Here is a 10578-nt window from a genome sequence, read left to right as displayed (position 1 = left end):
GCAACCTTTGCCATCCACATAGACATTATAGAGTAGTCCAGAAGAAAAGGCCATCAAGGTCATTGTGAGGAGTAAGAGATGATACAGCACTGGGTATGGACTTGCTTCTGCACTTCTTGTGCTGAGCAGTAGTACACTGCTCCAACTAACAGGCAGGCCTCACTAGGTTTTCCCTCTCCATTGGTGAACTTTGTCTGTCCCACGTCTCATTTTTAAAAATCACTCTGAGCTGGCAAGAGAAGATGACAGCTGTGTATGCTTCCAACATTTGGTAACAGCAGCAGTCAATCTGTGGTCATGCAAACACTCCCGAAATTCCAAATGTGCCTGTAGGCCCAACGTGGTTAGGGACCCCTCCTCTACACCATGACAAATGTAGCTTGGTTTTTAAATTGTAAGACATTCTGGTGGGTGGGTGTAAGGAAAAACTGAGTGCACTAAGGTTAACAGAGGGAGGGAGGGAAAGAGAAGCCCAACTGTCGCAGATTTTCCAGCATTTTGAACCAAACTATTCACAATTTGCATTTTTCTGGTTACACCTAATTTGAGTTCTCAAAAATAATGCTTTTGGAGGCCTTTAGGAGAATTTTATTGAGTGGTTCTTACAAAGATCATTGCAATATGAAAGTCATTTGTTGATAGAAATATCAAGCTGTTTTGTCAAACACATTGAAGTAACCCAAAAATATATTTCAGAGCTCACAGAGCTTAAAAAAGAGCAGATTATATGCAACCAGACAAAATATATTCCTGCATTTCCTACTTCAACTTTCAAACTTAGGTACATTCCCTGCAATCAATGGAACTTTAATCTGGAAATGCAGAGATAGCTTTGTTTGGAATTCTAAACACACCTTACACCTTATTTACAAGAAACTTTTACAGAGACAATCAAAAGTTACCATCTAGAAATAAAATCTTCTATAATCCTCCCAATTTTGCCAGCTGGTCAACATTAAGTGAGTAGAACAGCTGGCCAAAGAAATCACTCAGTAGCCTCTCAAATTTTTGATCCATACAAAACACACTAAATATGTCCAGTTAAATCTGATATTAACCTTTAGCAGAGCATCTACATTTAGGTGAATGTAAAATGTAATACCTGCATTAAAAGAAAAGGCTTGTGAAACATTAAAATTTATGTCCTGTCCACCTTTTACAGAAAAATCTTTTCTATGAGCTACATCTGTTCCTACAGATCACTTTAGCCAAATGTTCTAAATGTACAAGAATTACAAGGCAGAACAAGTAGTCAGCTTTGTATACAGTGGGAATGCTAATCAAGAGAATGAACACACAGCATTCCTGCTTACTCTATTTTTTGTTTTTCGTTTAAAAGTAACAGGAAATGTACACAAAAGGACTTTACAGCCTTTCCTTTTGTCTTCTTCTAATTAAAAAGGTAACTCAAGTCTTCCTTCAAAAATAGCTATGTACAAAACTGACTAAATCCATCTTCATCGCCGAGCAGGAACCAAGAGCTGGGTTGCATTCATAGAATCAGGGAAAAGGTTGTGGTATGTTGGAAGTGGTACGTATGCTGCTGTGATCATTTTACCTAAAAGAAACGAGAGAGGAAAAAACTGCTTAAAATTCTTGTTTACTTTTTATACAAGAATAGACAAAATGAGAAAGGTGCAATGCCTATGAAGTTCATTACAAGACTATTGTAATCCTCCAAGGACTATTGTTTTAGTAAACTTCTATCCTCACAATGCATCTGCAATGCTCAGGGAGGTTTTCAACAACAAAAAGAAGAAGAAACCATAAAAATCATCTGTCCAACAAGAGCAATACTTTCCAGAATTAGAACTTGTTAACCAGTCCAATGAAAAAAAATTAAGGTTACAGTAAGCTAACAGTAAAATATCACTGAGTAAAGCAGGGGTTTTCAGCCAGTGTGCCATGGCACCCTGGGGTGCCTTGAATGATGGTCAGGTGCTGCAGGGAAAGGTGCCTTCTTACACTGCCTCACAGGGGCCTGGGAAGCAACCCCTGGCCAGCCCCAGAAAAACTGGGGAGCTTGTAGTCGGGTCTGCTGCAGCTAACAGCTGTGCAAGCCTTTTGAGAGGCAGAGACGCAAAAAGGCATCAGAAGGAGGAGGGAAAGAACGTCAAGACAGAGGCCAGTGTTGCCCATGGCACCCCTGACCATCATTCAAGGCACCCCAGGGTGCCATGATACTCTGGTTGAAAATCACTGCTGTAACGTACAAAGATCTGTCTGGCAAAGAAGGATGTGGCATCAAAGGCTACATTAAACTTAAATGGAACTGTTGATCCTCTTGTAATATAATTGTTGGGAAAGTATCCTGGGTAAGGGATGTCAAACTGAAAACAGGTGGAAGGGTTATGTATCTCACCCAGCAACTGCCCAAGTGCTGCTACACAAATAACCCTCTTTCCAAAAATGTCAATCCCATATGAGTTCAACTGCAAATCATCAGTCTAGACAATTTAAAGTATTAGAAGTTATTTAAGCAGCTCAAATCAACATGTGTTCTAAGGGCACTGGCTTACTGAAGATAAATTTGCAGGGAGTATGGTGAAAATGCTGTGGTTCTCAGTGGAAGCCTGCAAATTGATACCACTTTCCCCAAGTACTTGTGATTACCTAGTTTTTCAGGTGGTGTTCTAAGAAACAACTCCCCTCACTGTTTACTTCTCAAAGTCCCAGCTGCTTATCTATACCTATTACCTATGTTAGACAGCAACAAGGCATACATTACCTGAGGCTAACAGGGCGGTATATAAATTCTAATAATAATAATAATAATAATAATAATAATAATAGTAGTAGTAGTAGTAGTAGTAGTAGTAGTAGTAGTAGTAGTAAACAACTTTAGTTCACATACCTGCAAACCACCTTCCATGTAATGCATTGACAGCTGCAATTGCTGCAGCTATTGAAGGGCATTTGACATACACATTACCCTGAAATACAAACAATGTTTACTGCATTTAATAGATCAACTTGCAGATCAACAGAAATCAACAATTAAAGTTGTTGGAACAAAACTACAGATGAAATGTGAATAAATATTTTAATCCATCAAATGAATTTAATATACTTATATCCTGCCTTTTCTGCACAAAGTTAATTCAAGGCAGCTTATGCTAAAGTACATCATGCAAGAAAGCAAAAAAAGAAAAAGTAATTTTGTTCTGAATGTTTAACCTGAGACAAAAGTCTGATGGTAGCATTTTGTACCAACTGAAGTTTCCAAAAGCTTTTCAAGGGCAATGCCACAAAAAGCACAAGATAATTAAGGCTTGAAAGACTGTGGCATGGTCCAGTTTCATCAGGAAGGGTTGTATCTGGCCTATCAGTCAAAGGTGAGCACATAGCTACCTGTGCATCTGAAAGCAGAACTAGATTAAGGAGCACTCCTACATGATCTTGTAGGGCAGAGATGAGGAATCTGTCACCTTTCAATTGTTTCTAGACTACAATTCCCATCATCTCTGACCACTAGCCATGTTGGCTGAGGCAGGTTGGGAGTTCAACAACATCTGGAGTATTGCAGGTTCCCCATCAAAGTTTAAGGTGCATGCAAATCTCATTTAGGTTTCAGAGTGTCATCTTATTTCCTTTAACTGAGATGGTCTATGGCAGAGCTTTCCAAACTGTGTGTCATGACACGTTAGTGTGTCAGCTGTGGTGTGGTGTGTCACGTGAACACTCCCCACATTCCTCCCAGGATTGGAAAGGGATTAGTCCAACCTCCGGTTTGCTAGTAAAACTGAATTACTGTGTCCATGCAGTACTTACTGGACCTGTATTCTTTGCAGCTAGTAATTCAGGATTCATAAGCATGTATTTTAATCTTGCAATGATGTACATAGTAATTGAATCCATGTCTGTATAGACATTTGTTCACTGACAACCGAGTAACAGAGTTTTCTGGCATCACACAGAGAATACTTTAGTTTGGTCTGTTTGTAGAACACAAAATTCTCCCAAGTACTTGACCATACTATCAGTAGTATAGCCACATCTCACATCTTGTAGAAGTATAGGAACAGATAGAAGTTACCACCTTTGGGTACTGATTTAATCAACATACCTGAGCTGAATTTTTGTCTACATAAATATGGACAACGCCTCCATGTTTGTTACACTCCTCAATCACATCATCCTTAATTTCTGTATCCCAGCCAGCATCTTCTTCACTGAAGAGTAAGACAATAATTAATTAATTATTCTTCATATGTATACTGAAAATAGAGAAATAAAACAGATTTTACAAAAAAAGAGAGATTAACTTACGTTTGAGGATTGAACATATTGGAGAGCTGGAAGCACTGTGTTGCAAGTGGTTGTACAGAAGCAGCTGCAGCCAACACTGGAGAGGAAAGTGTAGAGTAAGTTTCTCCTTATTTTAAGAAGCACAAAATTCAGGGTGGGATACACCTAAAAGCCCTGTGCATAACAGACTTTCTTCTTTTCTTTCCCTCCCCCGCAATTGGCTGCGAGAGGCATGCCAGTGGAGGCAGATTGGTCCCTCTGGCAAGCTGATACACTTGCACAGGCAGAACGTTTGTAATATCACAATGCCGAATTCCACCCTCAGAATACAACTAAGACTTTAAAAGTATCAAGGCAAACTCTACTGAAAATTTATCATAATACAACGTTACAAAATAGAAAACCAAGGTTTACAAAATATGATTCTGTTGCAAGAATACAGTTCCTAAAAACAGTCTTTCACATTCAAATTGGGCAAGGAGGTCAGGATATATTTGTCATTCAATTTGTTGAGCACTGTGCTAACGAGTAAACTGACTGCATTATGTCCCTGTCAAGAAACACTAAGTGATTTGAACAGCTATCTGAATTCACGGGTTGTATTAAACTAAGTCCTACTTAGAGCAGAGGTGCCAAAGTTAATGAACCTAATTTAAACATGCCTTATTAACTTCAATAGGCCTACTCCCGTCCCCATTTTTGAGGACAAGATACTGTCTGAAACATATAGGGAGGAATTCAACATTGTGCTAATCAGATTGCTCTGTTGGAACTTGTTTATTTCTTCCTTCATCTTGCACCAGACAAATAAGCTTGCATAAATGTCCTTAGATCAAAAGAGCCAATGCTTTACAAAATTTAGATCCAACTCAGAAATGGCTCTGGAGCAAGTAAAGTACAACTGAGTGGACTGCCTGAGAACAGAGATATAGACTACACCCAAAATCCCAATAGTGTATGTATAGGTTTTTGAGTGTCAGCACATCCACACCAGAATTGTTGAAAAATGAAATTATTTTAGAAGAGGAATTGGAAAATAGAAATGATCCAGTGCTTTATTATTTACTTTAACAAAAGACAACAGCTCAAATTCCATCTTCATACTGGATCCACTAATATCACCTTATCTTAACTAGGTGAGCATCCATTTCTCCTTGCTACCAAGTTTCACAGCCAAGCATGATAGGCTGAAAGCAGTGGAAGTTTTCACTTGGACTGGGAAAGAAACAGGAGAAATTTATGCTGTATCTTTTCTTATCCAAACTGTAGGGAACTGTCTAAAGCTTCTGAGAGTTCCTCTCACAAGTAGTAAGGAGCACTTATCCTTACTCTCAGGGAGGTGGAATTGTAAATGCCTGTCTTTCTAGCCATGTACAACTCTATTCAAAATCAGTCTCACCTTCACTCTGCTGTGAAAGTCGTGTCTGTAAATCTAAAGAAAAATATTGCAGAGAACATTTCAATATAATATTTGGAATACAAATTTCTTACACACACCCCTTAATGCCCTAAAGAGTACCACCCATTCCTCTATGAAAATTTGTCACTGTGTATGCATAAGCTAGGAGACAAGAAGCAATAAAAGAAAGAGGTCATGTGAAAATTTCACAAGCAATTCAAGACTGGTTATGTGAAGTGAGTCCTGTATATCAGAGTCAGCCAGTCATCTGAGCCATCATACTATCAGAGGCTGGACACCGAAGCAGATATCAGCAAGCCAAGCAGGAGCAGTTTTAATCTTAATCACAGGACAAATGTGAGATACAGCAACGTAAGGCAGAAAGCTGTACATGCAACCACTACATAAAGGTCTTGACAACCACATAACTAACATCCATAAAAGTGATGGGATAATAATGTGTGTAGATTTTAATACAATATGCTGCTCTACTGAAAGCTCATGGTGCAAGTCAGAAATCAGCAATCATTCAGTGTGTCCTGATTTAAAGCATCACTAGCTTAGTCAAGTGAGCTCCCTGTTGTGATTGGCGGTGATTCAATACAGAACAGAGTTGGGGTATCGTGTCTTGGGCCCCCGTCTTTGTGCTATGGTGTGCTGAAGAGCAGAATCTAGTTGCCAATACATCCATATGAAGCCACTGGGAACAGTCATGAGGAGGTTGGGGGCCAAGTATCATCAGTATGCTGATGACATGCAGCTCTATTCTCCACAATATCTGAATCAGGAGAAGTTAAACATGGACCACTGGGCAAAGTAGGAAACTGGATAAGGAGCCTAAGAAGCCACTGTGGAAGAATGGTTCCCATGACTGGAGAATTGGCCTCCTGCCTATTCTGGACACGATTATACTCTCTCATAAAGAACAGGTTCATAATTCGGGGGTTCTCTGTCACTTTAGACTCAGGTAGACTCGGTGACTAGGAGTACCTTTTACAAGCTATGGTTATCAACTATGGCTCTTCTTGGACAGGGATAACCTGATCACTAGTAACCTCAATACTCATTACCACAATGTGCTCTATGTGGGGCTATCCTTGGGTAGGGTATGTATAAATAAAATAATTAGTTTAGTCTAGAAGCTCCAGCAGGTGCTAAATCCTGTGGCTAGAATGCTAGTAGGGACAGATTATCATCAGCACATAAATCTGGCACTTCAACGCTCGCACTGGCTGTCCATGTTACTGGGTCAAGTTCAAGGTTCTTGTATAATTTACAAAGGCCTTAACATTCTGAGCCCAGGATACCTTATAAATCTTCAGAGTAATCCGTTTTAGTGGTCCCCTGTGGCTCAGATATGCAGTCCATATCCCCCGGGAGCTGCACATTCAGTATAGTGGGCCTGATTCTGTAGAACTCCCTCACAACTGATATTATACAGGGCCCTCTGATAGTTGAACTTCAGGTGCCTGAAAACCTTTCTATATCAGCAGGCAGTTAAATACTGTTTTTATGATTAATTTTATTTCCTGCATAAAATTTTATTCACTGTTACTTTTGTAATCTGATTGTACCCCGCTTAGCAATTTCTGTGACTAAGTGGTATATAATTGAAATAAAGGAAATAAAGTGATACAGAAAATTGCTGTGATTGTGCAAATCAACTAACATATCATAATCAACAGGTAAGTTATCTTTCTTAAGAATAACTTCCAGATTACAGTATTTAGAAAAAACAATTTTACCTGCTACAGCGCTAAATGCTAATGATCCACTCATCTGCAGAGCTTGCTGTGCAGCTGGAGGAATTTGTAAGCCAGTACCTGGAATAGAAAGCCATTAATCTATTTTGTGCTAGAGGCTCTACATTTAACTAGGATACTAAAATTATGAAAAATTGTTTTGTGCTACAAGTACAAACCAGAATGAGCCCAATCAAAGTTACTAGCTTTACAGTTATCCCCTCCCACTTCCACATGGTTTGGGAAGACTTCTGCTGTGTTTAATTTCCAGACAGCACAGTTTAATAACAAACTCTGATTAGTTAAAGCCAGTGTCACTACCCATGGTTTAAAGTTTACTAACTTTGAAGCTTACAAGTTTTAAACCTTGATTCTGATTAGCACCTCACGACAAGCTAGGATTCACAAAACTCAAAGCAAATGCAGCAGGCATTTATTTCCCAGCTGCACAGAAGGAGGCAAGAAAAATAGGAAGTGCAGCTTTAGGTTTGTTCACCTCATGCCCATAGTACTAAATCATGGTTTTAGCACTGTATGCAAACCAGGTTAAAATTTTGGGAATCAATGTAGCCAAACTAGAAGGTCTACAACATGGAGATGACTACGTCCCACTTACCTAGAAAAACTTGGCAGTGAGCTTTCCTTTAGACTGAAATCATATAGTAGTACGTAGTGTTATGCTAAAAAATGTTAGAAGAAAATATGTACTATGCTTTTTACAAATATACTTACCCTCAGCAAGTCTTGCCATCAACTGAAGACGGCCAGTTGTTCCCAAGTCAATTCCAGTCCTTTCCAGTTCATCACTGTCCAAAAATGAGCTAGCACTGGATGCATCTGTACGTTCAGTTACATGACCTACTTTCATTGGCCTGCCAGCTAGTTCAAACCCATTTAGTTGTTCCAAGGCCTTTTTAGCACACTCAGAGTCTGAAAACTAAACAAATTAATCTATGGTCATTTAAAATACAGTTGTTAGCAGACTTTTATTTCAGCGTTTATTTATTTTTTAAAAAATGAAACTATTAAGTTTCAGTCATCAAGCTAATACTAGAACCCTTCAAATAACTGGCTTAGTGTGAAAGAAGCCACAATGTATTTGTTTTTTTTGCTATAAAACCCATAGGTACAGACATGGGAGCCCAAACTAACTACCAGGCAATGCAAACCATGGCATACTTCCACCTGGTTTAAGGGGTTGTAGAGTTAATCAACTTGACGTTTGCATTTAGTAATTTTATGTAACTTGAGAAGTTGCACACTTGTCTATGGACAATTTTGCCTTCATCCTTTCATTTTCAATTTGCTTTTATCAACACAGCAACATACAGTCGTACCTTGGAAGTCGAACGGAATCGGAAACCAAAGCTGCAGAAGCCCCGTTGGGCATTCGGGTTCCAAAGAACATTTGCAAACCGGAACACTCATTTCCGGGTTTGCAGCATTCGGGAGCCAAAACGTCCGAGTACCAAGGCATTCAGGATCCAAGATATGACTGTACTCTACTGAATGCCATTATCTGGTAGTGAAGCAGCCACCTTCATTTAGCACACTCCAACTTGAAGTCCAGTACAATAGCAGTGGTTGCTCATGTTTAATAAAAACTGGAATTATTCTATCATTGTGAGCATGCCCAAAACATGGGGCTTAGTACCTAACTTTCAGAATTATTCATGTTTATGACTTAAAATATCTTCAACTTCTTTCAGGGCACATTATAAAAGGTGTGGCACATATTGTAATTTTACACATGTAAACTAAAACTAAGTTAAGGATCACAAGTCTAAAAAAATCAGAACATCTTAAGATCTAATAATTTTTACTTGGAAACAATATATTCAATTGACATCAGTAGAACCTGTTTGCCACAACAAACTTTATAAACTTACAGTAATAAATCCATATCCTTTGGAACGTCCAGTTTCACTGTCCATCATCAGCTGAATGCTTTCAATCTGCAAAGACCAGTACCAATTAGTATATAAGACCTACTGTCATCAATTTTTATTTTATAGAACAGAATGTAGAAGAAATCAAAGTCTGTTTGTCCAGGACCATAACGCAAACTGGAATATGCACAGAATGTTCTAATAGATCCCCTGGATGTTTGAAATCCTCAAGATTTGGATCGTGAAATCGTAAAGAATAGATGTGTCACACATAATACTAAATCATACTTTGGTGCTATGCCTAAGTGCTCCGTTCTCAGACACTCTGCTTACGCATTTGCTGGTCGAGGCAAACCATCAACTGCAGTTACAACCAAACATTCCAATTGTGATATTGCCTGAAAACTGGGACTGTAAACTGGAGTGTGAGGAGGAAAGGGAGCACAAGATGTGATCCCATGGTGCAATACTACGGTTTGATGTTATCACAGTGTTGTTGAAAGCACAAACCAGAATTATATTGCAGTTAGACAGACGAAATATTATTTTAATTTTTACAATCTGCTATGAAAGCAGTCTATGCAACTTGGCATCCACTACTATAGAAGTGCAACTGTAGGTTACTCAATCAAGACTGGTCTTTAGGATCAAATGAATAAATGTACTGTATTTTTCGCCCTATAGGACGCACTGGCCCATAGGACGCACCTAGTTTTTTTTTTGGGGGGGGGGGAAATCAAGGGATAATTTTTTATTTCCCCCCCCCCAGGTTTGCGCAGCCATCCCCAAGCTAGAAGAGGGAGACGGAGTGCTCCGTCTCCCTCTTCTGCCTTCAGGGACAGCCTCTCTAGCCTCCGTGGGGCAGCGGCTTGCCCCGCTGTTCCCCGAGCTTGTGGGGCTGGCGATGGGGAGAAGCAAGCTTGCTTCTCCCCACCGCCCGCCTCCAAACCAGGTCGGGGAATAGTGGGGTGGCGGCGCTCCGCCTCCCCGCTACCCCCCGAGATTGTGGGGCTGGCGATAAGCAAGCTTGCTTCTCCCCGCCTCCAGACTAGGTCCGGGAATAGCGGGGTGGCGGCGCTCCGCCTCCCCGCTATCCTCCGAGCTTGCAGGCTGCTGCCCGCAACCCTTGCGAGCCCGCGGAACCTACCGCCGGGCTTGCAAGGCCTGCGGATAGCTTCCTGAAGCCTGGAGAGCGAGAGGGGTCGCTCTCCAGGCTTCAGCGAAAGCCTACATTTGCCCCATAGGATGCACACACATTTCCCCTTCATTTTTGGAGGGGGAAAAGTGTGTCCTATATGGC

The 10578-nt window shown here is 40.2% G+C and overlaps 1 protein-coding gene across 7 annotated transcripts in view; it reads right to left on the bottom strand.

Moving 5' to 3' along the window:
• Positions 1-565: 565 nt before the first annotated feature.
• RBM39 (RNA binding motif protein 39) overlaps positions 566-10578 on the bottom strand; it is a 35432-nt gene continuing 25419 nt past the window's right edge. For all 7 annotated transcript variants that reach the window (XM_081196346.1, XM_081196349.1, XM_081196347.1 and 4 more), the window contains 8 exons: positions 9279-9344; positions 8122-8326; positions 7393-7470; positions 5648-5680; positions 4270-4345; positions 4067-4172; positions 2855-2933; positions 566-1558 (listed from right to left, as the gene is read on the bottom strand). In XM_081196346.1, the coding sequence (XP_081052472.1) occupies positions 1458-1558; positions 2855-2933; positions 4067-4172; positions 4270-4345; positions 5648-5680; positions 7393-7470; positions 8122-8326; positions 9279-9344 (744 nt within the window). In that variant the 3' untranslated portion in view covers positions 566-1457. The remainder of the gene's footprint in view (positions 1559-2854; positions 2934-4066; positions 4173-4269; positions 4346-5647; positions 5681-7392; positions 7471-8121; positions 8327-9278; positions 9345-10578) is intronic.

Source organism: Podarcis bocagei, assembly GCF_964188305.1.
Source record: "Podarcis bocagei genome assembly, chromosome: 5".
Taxonomy (NCBI): domain Eukaryota; kingdom Metazoa; phylum Chordata; class Lepidosauria; order Squamata; family Lacertidae; genus Podarcis; species Podarcis bocagei.
This window is presented reverse-complemented; position numbering and strand designations above follow the sequence as displayed.